Source organism: Babylonia areolata, chromosome 21 (genome assembly GCF_041734735.1).
Source record: "Babylonia areolata isolate BAREFJ2019XMU chromosome 21, ASM4173473v1, whole genome shotgun sequence".
In the NCBI taxonomy this organism is placed as follows: domain Eukaryota; kingdom Metazoa; phylum Mollusca; class Gastropoda; order Neogastropoda; family Buccinidae; genus Babylonia; species Babylonia areolata.
In genome coordinates, this window is record NC_134896.1 from 705,329 (window position 1) to 724,597 (window position 19,269).

The 19,269-nt window shown below is 42.1% G+C and overlaps 1 protein-coding gene and 1 long non-coding RNA gene across 3 annotated transcripts; both read left to right on the top strand.

Moving 5' to 3' along the window:
• The first annotated feature begins 904 nt into the window (after positions 1 to 904).
• Positions 905 to 17,199, top strand: LOC143296211 (uncharacterized). 2 transcript variants are annotated; one of them, XR_013057111.1, is made up of 7 exons: positions 905 to 1,575; positions 7,651 to 7,747; positions 9,627 to 9,792; positions 10,851 to 10,935; positions 13,299 to 13,492; positions 15,075 to 16,679; positions 17,172 to 17,199. XR_013057111.1 is itself a non-coding variant. In XM_076608029.1 (6 exons), the coding sequence occupies exons 1-6, from the start codon at positions 1,438 to 1,440 to the stop codon at positions 15,982 to 15,984; spliced, it is 1,590 nt and encodes a 529-aa protein (XP_076464144.1). In that variant the 5' UTR covers positions 905 to 1,437; the 3' UTR covers positions 15,985 to 17,018. The 2 variants fall into 2 exon arrangements, 1 of the variants encoding a protein (XP_076464144.1); XM_076608029.1 differs by lacking the exon at positions 17,172 to 17,199 and having other exon boundaries at positions 15,075 to 17,018.
• A 480-nt stretch (positions 17,200 to 17,679) lies between these two features.
• Positions 17,680 to 19,021, top strand: LOC143296212 (uncharacterized). The gene is made up of 2 exons (XR_013057112.1): positions 17,680 to 17,806; positions 17,963 to 19,021. It is a non-coding gene; the product is annotated as an uncharacterized LOC143296212 (long non-coding RNA).
• The last annotated feature ends 248 nt before the right edge of the window (positions 19,022 to 19,269 follow it).

Here is a 19,269-nt window from a genome sequence, read left to right on the forward strand (position 1 = left end):
GTAGGGGGTTCATACAGTCAGTCAGAATCGTCTTCCATTGTCAGACTGGAGGTTGTGATTCTGTGTGCATAACTTCTCTCCCTTGAATATGTTTCACTTCTGCATCAGACCTTTCAGTGTCCATCCCCAACAATGTACGTGACACTTGATATGACATGATATAATCTCAGAATGAGTGTCTTCCAAGGTTCGGCTCGTTGCTGTGTTTTGAATTCTTGTGAAGAGGCTGATTTGAGAGAGAGTTGTGAGCCCTTGTCCATAATCAATGACAGTGAGAACAAATGATAGGATCAGGAGATGGTGTTGCTGCCATAGCCTGACAGAGCCCCCATCGAGTCCTCGTGGTAGATAGAATGAATCGATGTTGTTTCCTGGGGCATCCGATCTATGGAGCCTGATTGGCTCAGCCAGATATAAAATGTAAATATACCTCTTCTCTGTCTCTGTCTGTCTGTCTGTCTCTCTCTCTCTCTCTCTCTCTGACAGCCAGCACTCCACTTCACGTGGGATCGTCTCCTAGTGAGCGATGGGGTGACAACACTGACGTATTATACAGAGGTCCGTGGGTGACAACAACATTGTGGAGACGAAGAATTAAAGGGAGAAAACACCCAGGCCTTTCTGAGCATGAAGTATATTAGAATTATCTCCCATGTTATTCATGCAATATGGTTGCAGCGTGAAGCAACGTGGGTGAAATATTTCTCAGGTTCAGGTTCAGGTTCAGGTTAGGGGCTGATGTTGATCATCGTAGCCTCACGGCTTTTTACGCCCCATCTCATTTGATTAGCACAAGGCCTCACGGGCTTCTTTATGCTATGTCGTTATCTGTCTTGTCTCAGTCTAAGTAGACCCAGTTACAATTATCTTGGACCATCAAAGTCAAACCAAATGTCTTTTAAAATTTTGTGATTATCGATAAGGTTCTTGAAGTTGTTGGTATTGGAAGCATACTTGATGTTAGTGGTTAGTTTATTCCAGTCGTTAGTAACCCTATAACTGAAAATTTCTGCTCGACCAAGTATCGATTCCAGCTGTGAACGACAACCACCTCTTAGCGTATGTTGGTCCCTCTGACTAAAAAGGGACATACGTTCTGGGTACCACGTACTTTCTGCGATCTGAGAGACATGACCTTAGCTAACTTGGGCGAAAGCCAATGCTGGCACCAAAAGTTGTTGAACTTCAACGAATCTGTTTGCTTCGTGTTTTGTTTTTGTTTTTTGTGTGTCCTTCGGTATTAAGCTGCTAGACACACCCACACTGCTGATAGCGTAATGTTGCTGGTATCTGTCGGATGTCATTTAACAGAAGTCCGAACCTGGCAGTAGTTCTAAACCCAAAACATTAACAAATCGAACTTTTAGTTGCATGGACAGAGGACTTACATTTCAATAATAATTGTATGGCTTGAGGACTCGTTTCTCACTGAGTGGAATGGAGGGTGGTGCCTCCCAAGCAGACCAAATGGACAACTTCAAGCCAGTCTTTAAAAAATACAAAAGAAGAGACCAGCCATTGGATCTGACAGATGTTATTGACCTGGAAAATCTGTCCTGCTCCTCAAGCAAGTTTGTAAGTTAACAATCATATTTCACTCATCATTTTGTTTGATAATAACAATATTGTTATAATAACTTACAAAAAAAATCGTTGTTGTTGTTTTTAACTGGAATGCCATATATATAGCACATATCTCCATTGGTATTTAATTTTAAGAAGGGGGGGGATGCATGCACACACACAATGTATCATTTGTATGTGAACACACAAAATTCAAGATTTAATATCATGTCACCCCTTGTGGAGGACAAGAACTTGTGTGTTTAGCTGTTCCATCATGTGAAGAAATTATGTTAGTTTCATTGAAACTATCTTCTTCAACTGTATTTTGTTTTATTCTACAATTCCTCCACCTCCTCAGCATCATTATTTTTCAACATCTTCATTGTATCCCTGAAAACAGAGTATGGATGCCTACTTGATGGGGGGCAAAAACAGTCATATACATAAACGCCCACTTGTTGATATGAATGTGGGAACTGCAGCCCAAGAAAGAAGTAGAAGGTCATCAACATCATCAACATCATCATCAGAAGAGAATCGTGTGTTATCATCATCATCATAAAGCACCATCATCATCATCAGACATGCATCCTGTATGCGATCTTCATCATAAATCATCATCATAATCTTGAACTCTGTGTGTTATTATCATTATCATGAACGCTGTATCAGTGTATGTTATCATGATCATCATTGTAATCATCATCCCTGGTTGTCAACATCACCATCATTACAAGACCTGTATATTATCATCATTATCATCATGAACCCTGTGTGTTATCATCACCATCATCACCCTGTATTATCATCATCATCATTATCATGAACCCTGTTTGTTATAACCATTATCAACTGTGAATCCTTTGTGTTATCTTCTTCGTAGATCATCACCACGAACTCTGTTTGTTATCATCATCACCATGAACCCTGTTTGTTATCATCATCATATAATCACCATGAACCCTGTTTGTCATCATCATCACCATGAACCCTGTGTGTCATCATCATCATCATGAACCCTGTTTGTTATCATCATCATATAATCAACATGAACCCTGTTTGTTATCATCATCATATAATCACCATGAACCCTGTGTGTCATCATCATCATCATGAACCCTGTTTGTTATCATCATCATATAATCATCATGAACCATGTGTGTCATCATCATCACCATGAACCCTGTGTGTTATCATCATCATATAATCACCATGAACCCTGTGTGTCACATTCATCATATAATCACCATGAACCATGTGTGTCATCATCATCATCATGAACCCTGTGTGTCATCATCATCACCATGAACTATGTGTGTCATCATCATCACCATGAACCCTGTGTGGCATCATCATCATATAATCACCGTGAACCCTGTGTGTCATCATCATCACCATGAACCCTGTGTGTCATCATGATCACCATGAACCCTGTTTGTTATCATCATCACCATGAACCCTGTGTGTCATCATCATCACCATGAACCCTGTGTGGCATCATCATCATATAATCACCATGAACCCTGTGCAAGTTTGTAAGTTAACAATCATATTTCACTCATCATTTTGTTTGATAATAACAATATTGTTATAATAACTTACAAAAAAAATCGTTGTTGTTGTTTTTAACTGGAATGCCATACATATAGCACATATCTCCATTGGTATTTAATTTTAAGAAGGGGGGGGATGCATGCACACACACACAATGTATCATTTGTATGGGAACACACAAAATTCAAGATTTAATATCATGTCACCCCTTGTGGAGGACAAGAACTTGTGTGTTTAGCTGTTCCATCATGTGAAGAAATTATGTTAGTTTCATTGAAACTATCTTCTTCAACTGTATTTTGTTTTATTCTACAATTCCTCCACCTCCTCAGCATCATTATTTTTCAACATCTTCATTGTATCCCTGAAAACAGAGTATGGATGCCTACTTGATGGGGGGCAAAAACAGTCATATACATAAACGCCCACTTGTTGATATGAATGTGGGAACTGCAGCCCAAGAAAGAAGTAGAAGGTCATCAACATCATCAACATCATCATCAGAAGAGAATCGTGTGTTATCATCATCATCATAAAGCACCATCATCATCATCAGACATGCATCCTGTATGCGATCTTCATCATAAATCATCATCATAATCTTGAACTCTGTGTGTTATCATCATTATCATTATCATGAACGCTGTATCAGTGTATGTTATCATGATCATCATCGTAATCATCATCCCTGTTTGTCAACATCACCATCATTACAAGACCTGTATATTATCATCATTATCATCATGAACCCTGTGTGTTATCATCACCATCATCACCCTGTATTATCATCATCATCATTATCATGAACCCTGTTTGTTATAACCATTATCAACTGTGAATCCTTTGTGTTATCTTCTTCGTAGATCATCACCACGAACTCTGTTTGTTATCATCATCACCATGAACCCTGTTTGTTATCATCATCATATAATCACCATGAACCCTGTGTGTCATCATCATCATCATGAACCCTGTGTGTCATCATCATCATCATGAACCCTGTTTGTTATCATCATCATATAATCATCATGAACCCTGTGTGTCATCATCATCACCATGAACCCTGTGTGTCATCATCATCACCATGAACCCTGTGTGTCATCATCATCACCATGAACCCTGTGTGTCATCATCATCATATAATCACCATGAACCCTGTGTGTCATCATCATCATATAATCACCATGAACCCTGTGTGTCATCATCATCACCATGAACCCTGTTTGTCATCATCATCATATAATCATCATGAACCCTGTGTGTCATCATCATCACCATGAACCCTGTGTGTCATCATCATCATATAATCACCATGAACCCTGTGTGTCATCATCATCATATAATCACCATGAACCATGTGTGTCATCATCATCATCATGAACCCTGTGTGTCATCATCATCACCATGAACCATGTGTGTCATCATCATCACCATGAACCCTGTGTGGCATCATCATCATATAATCACCATGAACCCTGTGTGTCATCATCATCACCATGAACCCTGTGTGTCATCATCATCACCATGAACCCTGTGTGTTATCATCATCACCATGAACCCTGTGTGTCATCATCATCACCATGAACCCTGTGTGGCATCATCATCATATAATCACCATGAACCCTGTGTGTCATCATCATCACCATGAACCCTGTGTGTCATCATCATATAATCACCATGAACCCTGTGTGTCATCATCATATAATCACCATGAACCCTGTGTGTTATAATCATCACCATGAACCCTGTGTGTTATAATCATCATCATGAACCTTGCATGTTATCATTATCACCATCATCATGAACTCTGTATCAGTGTATGTTATCAGCATGATCATCACCATCATTATCATCATCATGAACCCTGTTTGCTATCATCATCATCATCATCATCATGAGCCCTGTGTTTTTTCATCACCATTATCATCATCACCATGAAGCCTGTGTGTTATCATCATCACCATTATCATCGTCACCATGAAGCCTGTGTGTTATCAGCATCACCATTATCAGCATCACCATGAAGCCTGTGTGTTATCATCATCACCATTATCATGTGTTATCATCATCACCATTATCAGCATCACCATGAAGCCTGTGTGTTATCATCATCACCATTATCATCATCACCATGAAGCCTGTGTGTTATCATCATCACCATGAAGCCTGTGTGTTATCATCATCACCATGAAGCCTATGTGTTATCACCATCACCATTATCATCATCACCATGAAGCCTGTGTGTTATCATCATCACCATTATCATCATCACCATGAAGCCTGTGTGTTATCATCATCACCATGAACCCTGTTTGTTATCATCATCATATAATCATCATGAACCCTGTGTGTTATCATCATCACCATGAACCCTGTTTGTCATCATCATCATATAATCACCATGAACCCTGTGTGTCATCATCATCATATAATCATCATGAACCCTGTGTGTCATCATCATCACCATGAACCCTGTGTGTCATCATCATCACCATGAACCCTGTGTGTCATCATCATCATCATGAACCCTGTGTGTCATCATCATCACCATGAACCATGTGTGTCATCATCATCACCATGAACCCTGTGTGGCATCATCATCATATAATCACCATGAACCCTGTGTGTCATCATCATCACCATGAACCCTGTGTGTCATCATGATCACCATGAACCCTGTTTGTTATCATCATCACCATGAACCCTGTGTGTCATCATCATCACCATGAACCCTGTGTGGCATCATCATCATATAATCACCATGAACCCTGTGTGTCATCATCATCACCATGAACCCTGTGTGTCATCATCATCACCATGAACCCTGTGTGTCATCATCATATAATCACCATGAACCCTGTGTGTCATCATCATCACCATGAACCCTGTGTGTCATCATCATCACCATGAACCCTGTGTGTCATCATCATATAATCACCATGAACCCTGTGTGTCATCATCATCATCATGAACCCTGTGTGTTATAATCATCATCATGAACCTTGCATGTTATCATTATCACCATCATCATGAACTCTGTATCAGTGTATGTTATCAGCATGATCATCACCATCATTATCATTATCATGAACCCTGTTTGCTGTCATCATCATCATCATCATCATGAGCCCTGTGTTTTTTCATCACCATTATCATCATCACCATGAAGCCTGTGTGTTATCATCATCACCATTATCATCGTCACCATGAAGCCTGTGTGTTATCATCATCACCATTATCATGTGTTATCATCATCACCATTATCATCATCACCATGAAGCCTGTGTGTTATCATCATCACCATGAAGCCTGTGTGTTATCATCATCACCATTATCATCATCACCATGAAGCCTGTGTGTTATCAGCATCACCATTATCAGCATCACCATGAAGCCTGTGTGTTATCATCATCACCATTATCATGTGTTATCATCATCACCATTATCATCATCACCATGAAGCCTGTGTGTTATCATCATCACCATTATCATCATCACCATGAAGCCTGTGTGTTATCATCATCACCATGAAGCCTATGTGTTATCACCATCACCATTATCATCATCACCATGAAACCTGTGTGTTATCATCATCACCATTATCATCATCACCATGAAGCCTGTGTGTTATCATCATCACCATTATCAGCATCACCATGAAGCCTGTGTGTTATCATCATCACCATGAAGCCTGTGTGTTATCATCATCACCATTATCATCATCACCATGAAGCCTGTGTGTTATCATCATCACCATTATCAGCATCACCATGAAGCCTGTGTGTTATCATCATCACCATGAAGCCTGTGTGTTATCATCATCACCATTATCATCATCACCATGAAGCCTGTGTGTTATCATCATCACCATTATCACCATCACCATGAAGCCTGTGTGTTATCATCATCACCATGAAGCCTGTGTGTTATCATCATCACCATTATCATCATCACCATGAAGCCTGTGTGTTATCATCATCACCATGAAGCCTGTGTGTTATCATCATCACCATGAAGCCTGTGTGTTATCATCATCACCATTATCATCATCACCATGAAGCCTGTGTGTTATCATCATCACCATTATCACCATCACCATGAAGCCTGTGTGTTATCATCATCACCATGAAGCCTGTGTGTTATCATCATCACCATTATCATCATCACCATGAAGCCTGTGTGTTATCATCATCACCATGAAGCCTGTGTGTTATCATCATCACCATTATCATCATCACCATGAAGCCTGTGTGTTATCATCATCACCATTATCATCATCACCATGAAGCCTGTGTGTTATCATCATCACCATTATCATCATCACCATGAAGCCTGTGTGTTATCATCATCACCATGAAGCCTGTGTGTTATCATCATCACCATGAAGCCTATGTGTTATCACCATCACCATTATCATCATCACCATGAAGCCTGTGTGTTATCATCATCACCATTATCATCATCACCATGAAGCCTGTGTGTTATCATCATCACCATTATCATCATCACCATGAAGCCTGTGTGTTACAGGTGCAGCAAGTGAAGCCTGTCATCCCCAGCCTGACGCCGGTGGTGGGTCTGAAGCCAGTACAGGACTGGTCCATCTTCCACTTTCCTAACCACCCAGGTAATTGACAGGCGCTGTAGCCGAGTGGTTAAAGCGTTGGACTTTGAATCTGAGGGTCCTGGGTTCGAATCTCAGTACCAACACCTGGTGGGTAAAGGGTGGAGAATTTTCCGATCTCCCAGGTCAACTGATGTGCAGACCTGCTTGTGTCTGAACCCCCTTTGTGAATATGTGCGAGCAGAAGATCATATATGCATGTTAAAGATCCTGTAATCCATGTCAGCATTTGGTGGGTTATGGAAACAGGAACATACCCAGTTTGGCTGCCTACGTGGTGGGGTGAAAACAGTCATACACTTGAAAGCCCACTCGAGTACATATTTTGTATTTCTTTTGATCACAACAGATTTCTCTGTGTCAAATTCGGGCTGCTCTCCTCAGGGACAGCACGTCGCTATACTACAGCGCCACCCATTTTTTTGTATTTTACCTGTGTGCAGTTTTATTTGTTTTTCCTATTTACATGGATTTTTCTACAGAATTTTGCCATGAACAACCCTTTTGTTGCGATGGGTTCTTTTATGTGCGCTAAGTGCATGCTGCACACGGGACCTCGGTTTATCATCTCATCCAAATGACTAGCGTCCAGACCACCACTCAAGGTTTAGTGGAGGGGGAGAAAATATTGGTAGCTGAGCCGTGATTCGAACCAGCACGCTCAGATTCTCTGGCTTCCTAGGCGGACGCGTTACCTCTAGGCCATCACTCCACTATATGAGTGAAAGTAAGAGTTGCAGCTCACGAGGAAGAAGTTGTCTATCTCACTTTCTTCACCACACAACGTGCATGTTATACAGGTGTGTGTGTGTAGATTTTGTACAAGTGTGTCTCTGTGTGTGTTGTACAGGTGTGTGTCTGTGTGTGTTGTACAGGTGTGTGTTTGTGTGTGTGTTGTACAGGTGTGTTTTGTGAGTGTGTTGTGCAGGTGTGTCTGTGTTCTACAGGTGTGTGTCTGTGTGTTGTACAGGTTTGTCCTTGTGTGTGTTGTACAGGTGTGTCTGTGTGAGTGTTTTGTGCAGGTGTGTCTGTGGGAGTGTTTTGTGCAGGTGTGTCTTTGTGTGTTTGTGTTGTAAAGGTGTGTGTGTGTTGTACAGGTGTGTGATAAATGTCTGATGTCATGATGTCAGTGTTCGACCTGATCCAGAACCTTCATGTGGTACCTGTAATGTACAGGTGATGTGACAATGATGGTGATGATGACAATGTGGATGGTGATGATTATGACGTGATGTTGTTGTCAGTGTTCGACCTGATCCAAAACCTTCATGTGGTACCTGTAATGTACAGGTGATGTGACAATGATGGTGATGACGATGATATCGATGGTGATGATTATGATGTGATGTTGTTGTCAGTGTTCGACCTGATCCAAAACCTTCATGTGGTACCTGTAATGTACAGGTGATGTGACAATGATGGTGATTATGATGTGATGTTGTTGTCAGTGTTCGACCTGATTCAGAACCTTCATGTGGTACCTGTAATGTACAGGTGATGTGACAATGATGGTGATGACGACGATATGGATGGTGATGATTATGACGTGATGTTGTTGTCAGTGTTCGACCTGATCCAGAACCTTCATGTATTACCTGTAATGTACAGGTGATGTGACAATGATGGTGATGATGACGATGTGGATGGTGATAATTATGACGTGATGTTGTTGTCAGTGTTTGACCTGATCCAAAACCTTCATGTGGTTCCTGTAAATGTAGTGGACAGGTGATGTGATAATGATGATGATGTTGATGGTGATGATTATGACGTGATGTTGTTGTCAGTGTTCGACCTGATCCAAAACCTTCATGTGGTACCTGTAATGGACAGGTGATGAGGATGACAATGATGTGGATGATGATGTGATTGATATTGTCAGGGTTCTACCTAGTCCAGAACCCCTTCCTACCTGGCAGCCAGAGGTACTGGGCTGGGCGCTGTCTGAAGGACTTACCTCGTCGTCCTCACCTCACCAACCTGACCATCCACCCTGACCTTGACCCCGACATGCTCTGGGACACCTTCCTCTCACTCTTCCACACCAGGTCTGTCTGTCTGTCTGTTTGTCACCAGATCTGTTTGTCTGTGACTGCCTGACTGTGTGTCTGTCTGTCTGTTTGTCAGCCTGTCTGTCTGTCTGTTTGTCACCAGATCTGTTTGTCTGTGACTGCCTGACTGTGTGTCTGTCTGTCTGTCTGCCTGTCTAATTGTCTGCCTGTCTGTCTGTCTGTCTGTCACCAGATTTGTCTGTCTGAATGTCTGTCTGCCTGATTGTCTGACAGTCTGTCTGTATGTCATTTACCAGATCTATCTGTGTGTGTGTGTGTGTGTGTGGAGGAGGAATTTTTTGGTTTGTTTAATGTCCCGTCACACATATCAGCAATTGGAGACAATTTGTTAGAGTATTAATGTATACATTTGAATATCATTGTTTGGAAGAGGAGGGGGATGAATGATGAGTTGGGGGGAAACCAGGTATATGGGGGGTGAAATTTGAAACAATTATCTACAGACGTTGACATCAAACACCTAGCCTACAGTTGTTATAAGATACATGATATCATGCTTTATTTGGCCCATAATGCAGGAGACCTGTGTGTGTGTTTGAGTGTGTGTGTGTGTGTTTGAGTGTGTATGTGTGTTTGAGTGTGTGTGTGTGTGTGTGCGTGTGTGTGTGTTTGAGTGTGTATGTGTGTTTGAGTGTGTGTGTGTGTGTGTGTTTGAGTGTGTATGTGTGTTTGAGTGTGTGTGTGTGCGTGTGTGTGTGTTTGAGTGTGTATGTGTGTTTGAGTGTGTGTGTGTGTGCGTGTGTATGTGTGTTTGAGTGTGTATGTGTGTGCGTGTGTGTGTGTGTTTGAGTGTGTATGTGTGTTTGAGTGTGTGTGTGTGTGTGCGTGTGTGTGTGTTTGAGTGTGTATGTGTGTTTGAGTGTGTGTGTGTGTGCGTGTATGTGTGTTTGAGTGAGTATGTGTGTTTGTGTTTGAGTGTGTGTGTGTGTGTTTGTATTTGAGTGTGTGTGTGTTTGTGTGTGTGAGAGAGAGAGAGAGAGTGTGTGTGTGTGTGTGTGTGTGTGTGTGTGTGTGTGTGTGATGTATAATGTCAGGGGCGGTGAAGCGTACAGCAGTTCCTCCCCCCTCAGAAAACTGCGCTGGACGACAATTGGGTACCACCACAACTGGGACACCAAGGTCAGTTCATAGCATCATGTAGCACAAAAAAACGCAACCATTCATTACCACAATAAGGCTTTTCTGAAAAGAACCTCATGTTCTTCACATTTTTGCAGGATCATAAAAATTGACATTGATTTTTGTTGTTGTTGTTGTGGATTTGAACCTGGTAGATTGAAGCTATTCAGCAATTTTCATTTTTCATCAGAAAACGAAATTAGTTGGCTGAGAAGGTAACTTGAACCTGAACCTATGTCTGAAGGTGGTTTTGACACCTGTAAGTACTAGTGCACACAGTGAGAACACCTGGACACAGTACAGAGGAGTCCATGTTGATGTCATTGAGAAGATGTTGATGTCATTGATACACTGCAGTTCAGAAGATGTTGATGTCATTGATACACTGCACTTCAGAAGATGTTGATGTCATTGATACACTGCAGTTCAGAAGATGTTGATGTCATTGATACACTGCAGTTCAGAAGATGTTGATGTCATTGATACACTGCAGTTCAGAAGATGTTGATGTCATTGATACACTGCACTTCAGAAGATGTTGATGTCATTGATACATTGCAGTTCAGATGTTGATGTCATTGATACACTGCACTTCAGAAGATGTTGATGTCATTGATACACTGCACTTCAGAAGATGTTGATGTCATTGATACACTGCAGTTCAGAAGATGTTGATGTCATTGATACACTGCAGTTCTGCAGATATTGATGTCATTGATACACTGCACTTCAGAAGATGCTGATGTCATTGATACACGGCACTTCAGAAGATGTTGATGTCATTGATACACTGCAGTTCAGATGATGTTGATGTCATTGATACACTGCAGTTCAGATGTTGATGTCATTGATACATTGCAGTTCAGAAGATGTTGATGTCATTGATACACTGCAGTTCAGAAGATGTTGATGTCATTGATACACTGCAGTTCAGAACATGTTGATGTCATTGATACATTGCAGTTCAGAAGATGTTGATGTCATTGATACATTGCAGTTCAGATGTTGATGTCATTGATACACTGCAGTTCAGAAGATGTTGATGTCATTGATACATTGCAGTTCAGAAGATGTTGATGTCATTGATACACTGCAGTTCAGAAGATGTTGATGTCATTGATACACTGCAGTTCAGATGATGTTGATGTCATTGATACACTGCAGTTCAGAAGATGTTGATGTCATTGATACACTGCAGTTCAGAAAATGTTGATGTCATTGATACACTGCAGTTCAGATGATGTTGATGTCATTGATACATTGCAGTTCAGAAGATGTTGATGTCATTGATACATTGCAGTTCAGATGATGTTGATGTCATTACACTGCAGTTCAGAAGATGTTGATGTCATTGATACACTGCACTTCAGAAGATGTTGATGTCATTGATACACTGCAGTTCAGAAGATGTTATTTGACTGATACACTGTATTTCAGAAGAGTTGATGTCGATGCCATTGATATACTACACCTCAGAAGAGTTGATGTTGATGCCATTGATATACTACACCTCAGAAGAGTTGATGTTGATGAGACTGATGTACAACAGTGCAGAAGAGTTGATGTAGATGCCATTGATGTACTACAGTTCAGAAGAGTTAATGCTGATGCCATTGATGTACTACAGTTCAGAAGAGTTAATGTAGATGCCATTGATGTACTACAGTTCAGAAGAGTTAATGCTGATGCCATTGATGTACTACAGTTCAGAAGAGTTAATGCTGATGCCATTGATGTACTACAGTTCAGAAGAGTTAATGCTGATGCCATTGATGTACTACAGTTCAGAAGAGTTAATGCTGATGCCATTGATGTACTACAGTTCAGAAGAGTTAATGCTGATGCCATTGATGTACTACAGTTCAGAAGAGTTGATGTAGATGCCATTGATGTACTACAGTTCAGAAGAGTTAATGCTGATGCCATTGATGTACTACAGTTCAGAAGAGTTAATGCTGATGTCTTTTATATACTGCAGTGCAGAAGAGTTGACGTCATTAATGTACTACACTGCAGAAAAGAGTTGATGTCATTGATAGTCTTCACTTCAGAAGATGTACTTCCCTGCAGAAGAGTTGATGTCATTGATAGTCTTCACTTCAGAAGATGTACTTCCCTGCAGAAGAGTTGATGTCATTGATAGTCTTCACTTCAGAAGATGTACTTCCCTGCAGAAGAGTTGATGTCATTGATAGTCTTCACTTCAGAAGATGTACTTCTCTGCAGAAGAGTTGATGTCATTGATAGTCTTCACTTCAGAAGATGTACTTCTCTGCAGAAGAGTTGATGTCATTGTTGTAGCACAATGCAGAGAGGTGATGTTGATGTCATTGATGTCATTGATGTTGATGTGACTGATGCAGGAGTACAGCGAGGATGCCCACACCCCCTTTCCATCAGACCTGTGGGTGTTGTCGCACTACGTGGCGGCGGTGCTGGGGTTCCCAGGGTTCCGGGCGGAGGCGGGCATCATCAACTACTACCACCATGACTCCTGTCTGGCTGCCCACACCGACCACTCGGAACTGGACCATAAGGCACCGCTTCTGTCCTTCAGGTACACATCATTTACATGTGTCGCTGAAGGGGACGGGACGGAAGGAGCGATGGGAGGGAGGGGGTTGTCTGTGTGTATGTGCCTGTGTCACTGTGTGTGTGTAATTGTCTACATATGTGTGTAATAATAAATAATAATAATAATACATAGTTTTTCTATGGCGCGATATCGAGCATTAATGCTGCTCAAAGCGCCTTACAACATCCAGTTGACTATAAACATGCTTTAAAAAGCACACCAACCGCTATCTGACAATGAAAAACATCCAGTGTGTTCACATGAATGAAAAAGCACACTTCAGAGATAAATCAGATTATAAAAACTATGAAGTAAATGAGGCTTAGATTGAAACCAAATGCATTTCATAGAACACACACATGCACGCACGCACGCGCACACACACACACACACACACACACACATATAGATGTCCCTCCCTTACAGACACACACACAGACACACAGACACACACATGCTGACATTAAATATCAACTGCACTAAAAAAAAAAATTGCATAAGCATTAAGATATTTCTTATTTTCTAACATAGAATTCTGTTCAGACATACTTACATGCCTACACACTTACTCACACGCACCAGAGCACTGTACCCTCACACACACATGCACGCATGCACGCACACATGCACACACACATACGCACACACATGCACACACACACACACACATACACGCACGCACGCACACACACACACACACACACACACACACACACACACACACACACACACACACACGACCATTAAAAAATAACCAGATAGAAAAAATGCCATCACATCAAAGACCAAAACTACATAAAATACACAATGCATTAAAACAGGACTACAAAAATACTAGTACACGGATACTTGTTAACAGGCGTACCTTGGGTTAACCGTGTATGCATGCATAATGGTCCTAGAGTTTTGTGTGTGCACAAGTACTGTATGATGTTGGGGAAACCGGACAGTTCAGATGAGTTACAAAGGAAGTAAAAGAGAAATGTTTGATGCATAAATCAGTGGTATGAATGATGCAGGAGGGAACACACAGCCTGTAGTGATCTGTGTGTGGTGTCCAGTAGTGTTACAGAGAAAATAAGAGAGGTGTGTTGTCTATGAACACATAGTATGAATGGTGTGTGTGTGCGTGTATGCATATGTGAGTGAGTGTGTGGTTTTTGTGTGTGTGTGTGTGTGTGTGTGCGTGTACAGTTTTGACATGACCTCTGTGTGTGTGTGTGTGTGTGTGTGTGTGTGTGTGTGTAGTCTTGTCATTACCTCTGTATATATGTATGTGTGTGTGTGTGTGTGTGCAGTTTTGTCATTACCTCTTTGTGTGTGTGTGAGTGTGTGTATATGCGTGCATGTGTGTGTGAGTGTGTATTTGTGTGTGTGTGTGTATGTGCATGTGCATGTGTACAGTTTTGTCATTACCTCTGTGTGTATATATGTGTTGAGCATGGTGTACGTGCATGCATGCGTGAGTGTGTGTGTGTGTGTGTGTGTATATATATATATATGTGTGTGTGTGTATATGTATGTTTGTGTATGTATAAATGTAAATATATGTGTGTGTGGACAGTTTTGGCCAGGACGCCATCTTCCTGCTGGGGGGCGTGAGCAAAGCACTGATGCCCACAGCCGTACGCCTGCACAGCGGAGACGTGTGTGTCATGAGCGGCGATGCACGACTGGCCTTCCACGCTGTGCCCCGCATCCTGCCCCCCTCCATCCCCCCACCCCCCTGCCATGACCTGACCCCTCACCTTGCGGTCAGCACGGACTGCTGGCTGGGGGCTTTCGGGGACATGTCTGCCGACACACCTGGTGGTAGACCTGCTGACCGTGGGGATGTGCCTGGTTACACACTGGCTGATAAAGTTGATAACATGGACGCTCCTTGCGATAGACCTGGGGATGGCAAGGACACAGCTGGTGATACACCTGGTGATAGCAGGGACACACCTTGTGTTAGTATAGCCACACCTGTTGATAGCAGGGACACACCTTGTGTTAGTATAGCCACACCTGTTGATAGCAGGGACACACCTGGTGATACACCTGGTGATAGCAGGGACACACCTTGTGTTAGTATAGCCACACCTGGTGATAGCAGGGACACACCTTGTGTTAGTATAGCCACACCTGTTGATAGCAGGGACACACCTTGTGTTAGTATAGCCACACCTGTTGATAGCAGGGACACACCTTGTGATACACCTGGTGATAGCAGGGACAGTGGCCGTGGTGGAGACACACCTGATACTCCAGGGGACGTAGCAGAACAACCTCCGCATGGGTCCCACCCGGCAGGGAGCTATGAGGACAGGGTGCAGGCGGTGAACCGACGTGTGGTCACAACTGTGCGGGGCGAGGACTGGCGGCCCCTGGCTGTCTACCTGTCGTCGTCACGCCTTAACATCAACATCCGCCAGGTGCTGAAAGATGGACACACCTTCCACTCTGCACCTGTCCACGACCAACACACCTGACTGATGACACTGATCCCTGACCTGAATACACTGAAGCACTGGCCTGATGACATGGTCAGGTCTCTTCCTGTCAGCGTTCTTGTGGCCTGCGGTGAATGAATCGTGATATGGATACTTAATAGGACCTATTCTCGGATGGAGACCAAGCTCTAAGCACTTTACAAACACGGGGTCATTTTCACAACAGGCTGCCTACTGGGTAGAGCCGACTGACTGCTGCCATTAGGCGCTCATCATTCGTTTCCTGTGTCATTCAATCAGATTTCAGGCTCGCACACTTACACACTCAGACAGACATGCAACATTTTACGTGTAGGACTGTTTTGTTTATTTACCCCGCCATGTAGCAGCCATACTCTGTTTTCGGAGGTTTGTATGCTGGGTATGTTCTTGTTTCCATAACCCATCGAACGCTGACATGAATTACAGGATCTTTGATGTGTGTATACACGCAAAGGGGGTTCAGGCACAAACAAGCAGGTCTGCACGTATGTTGACCTGGGAGATCAGAAAAATCTCCACCCTTCACCCACCAGACTCTGTAACCAAGATTCGAACCCAGGACCCTCAGATTGAAAGTTCAGCACGTTAACCATTCAGCTGTTGTGCCTGTCTGGTGTCTGTGTTATTGTCAGGTCAGTTCATATCACTACTGTTGTGTTATGGTCAGTTCATATCACTACTGTTGTGTTATTGTCAGTTCATATCACTACTGTTGTGTTATTGTCAGTTCATATCACTACTGTTGTGTTATTGTCAGTTCATATCACTACTGTTGTGGTTGTGTTATGGTCAGTTCATATCACTACTGTGGTGGTTGTGTTATTGTCAGGTCTGTTCATATCACTACTGTTGTGGTCTGTGTTATTGTCAGGTCTGTTCATATCACTACTGTTGTGGTTGTGTTATGGTCAGTTCATATCACTACTGTGGTGGTTGTGTTATTGTCAGGTCTGTTCATATCACTACTGTGGTGGTTGTGTTATTGTCAGGTCTGTTCATATCACTACTGTTGTGGTCTGTGTTATTGTCAGGTCTGTTCATATCACTACTGTGGTGGTTGTGTTATTGTCAGTTCATATCACTACTGTTGTGTTATTGTCAGGTCTGTTCATATCACTACTGTGGTGGTTGTGTTATTGTCAGGTCAGTTCATATCACTACTGTGGTGGTTGTGTTATTGTCAGGTCAGTTCATATCACTACTGTTGTGGTCTGTGTTATTGTCAGGTCTGTTCATATCACTACTGTGGTGGTTGTGTTATTGTCAGTTCATATCACTACTGTGGTGGTTGTGTTATTGTCAGGTCAGTTCATATCACTACTGTTGTGGTCTGTGTTATTGTCAGGTCTGTTCATATCACAACTGTGGTGGTTGTGTTATTGTCAGGTCTGTTCATATCACTACTGTGGTGGTTGTGTTATTGTCAGTTCATATCACTACTGTTGTGGTCTGTGTTATTGTCAGGTCTGTTCATATCACTACTGTGGTGGTTGTGTTATGGTCAGGTCTGTTCATATCACTACTGTGGTGGTTGTGTTATTGTCAGGTCTGTTCATATCACTACTGTTGTGGTTGTGTTATTGTCAGGTCTGTTCATATCACTACTGTGGTGGTTGTGTTATTGTCAGTTCATATCACTACTGTGGTGGTTGTGTTATTGTCAGTTCTGTTCATATCACTACTGTTGTGGTCTGTGTTATTGTCAGTTCATATCAATACTGTGGTGGTTGTGTTATGGTCTGTTCGTTCATATCACTACTGTTGTGGTCTGTGTTATGGTCAGTTCATATCACTACTGTTGTGGTTGTGTTATTGTCAGGTCTGTTCATATCACTACTGTGGTGGTTGTGTTATTGTCAGGTCTGTTCATATCACTACTGTGGTGGTTGTGTTATTGTCAGTTCATATCACTACTGTTGTGGTCTGTGTTATGGTCAGTTCATATCACTACTGTTGTGGTCTGTGTTATGGTCAGTTCATATCACTACTGTGGTGGTCTGTGTTATGGTCAGTTCATATCACTACTGTTGTGGTCTGTGAAATGGTCAGGTCTGTTCATATCACTACTGTTGTGGTCTGTGTTATGGTCAGTTCATATCACTACTGTTGTGGTCTGTGTTATGGTCAGTTCATATCACTACTGTTGTGGTCTGTGTTATTGTCAGGTCAGTTCATATCACTACTGTTGTGGTCTGTGTTATTGTCAGTTCATATCACTACTGTTGTGGTCTGTGTTATTGTCAGTTCATATCACTACTGTTGTGGTCTGTGTTATTGTCAGTTCATATCACTACTGTTGTGGTCTGTGTTATTGTCAGTTCATATCACTACTGTTGTGGTCTGTGAAATGGTCACATCTGTTCATATCACTACTGTTGTGGTCAAGTCAGTTGATGTCACCACTGTTGCAGTTTGTGGTGTTTGTGCAGGAACTGCAGTTAGCAGGGATGTTATTTGAAATATGGTACCTGCTGTCTGCAAATGCTGTCGTAAGTCCAAGATGCAAAATCCGAATGAAAGTCTGCATGAAGTCCTATGGAATAGATGTCCCAAGAAAACTTTCACATGTTGCAGTTGGGTTGAACTAGGAGTGGAGTGATGGTCTAGAGGTAATGCGTCCGCCTAGGAAGCGAGAGAATCTGAGTGCGCTGGTTCGAATCACGGCTCAGCCGCCAATATTTTCTCCCCCTCCACTAGACCTTGAGTGGTGGTATGGACGCTAGTCATTCGGATGAGAGGTTAAACTGAGGTCCCGTGTGCAGCATGCACTTAGAGCACGTAAAAGAACCCATAGCAACAAAAAGGTTGTCCTGGCAAAATTCTGTTGAAAAATCCACTTCGATAGGAAAAACAAATAAAACTGCACGCAGGAAAAAAAAAAAAAAATGGGTGGTGCTGTAGTGTAGTGACACGTTCTCCCTGGGGAGAGCAGCCCGAATTTGACACAGAGAAATGTGTTGTGATAAAAAGAGAAATAAAAATACAACATTGCTCTCAGTGGGAGAACAGAAAATAAAATGCCTCATTCCCATGATGCCCTGATTTGGAGATGGATGATAAGAAAAACATGCAATGTCACAGTTGATCAACATTACATTACAACAGATATAAAGCACAATGTTATGTTCTTTATTTTCAGCTATTACACCATATAATTGTCAACATGAAAGAGCACATCTCCACTGCAGTTGAAAGCAGCTGTTTTCCATGCAGAATACAATGACACACTGTGACTGCTGGTGAAGGCCAGAGAATGACTGTCTCAGCTTACTGGCAGTGTCC

Bases quoted from the DNA above. Each gene is read 5' to 3' on its own strand.
- LOC143296211 (XM_076608029.1), top strand. From the start codon at position 1,438: ATGGAGGGTGGTGCCTCCCAAGCAGACCAAATGGACAACTTCAAGCCA. The intron at 7,748-9,626 runs GTAATTGACAGG...TGATATTGTCAG, and splicing joins CCACTTTCCTAACCACCCAG to GGTTCTACCTAGTCCAGAAC. The intron at 13,493-15,074 runs GTACACATCATT...GTGTGTGGACAG, and splicing joins GCACCGCTTCTGTCCTTCAG to TTTTGGCCAGGACGCCATCT.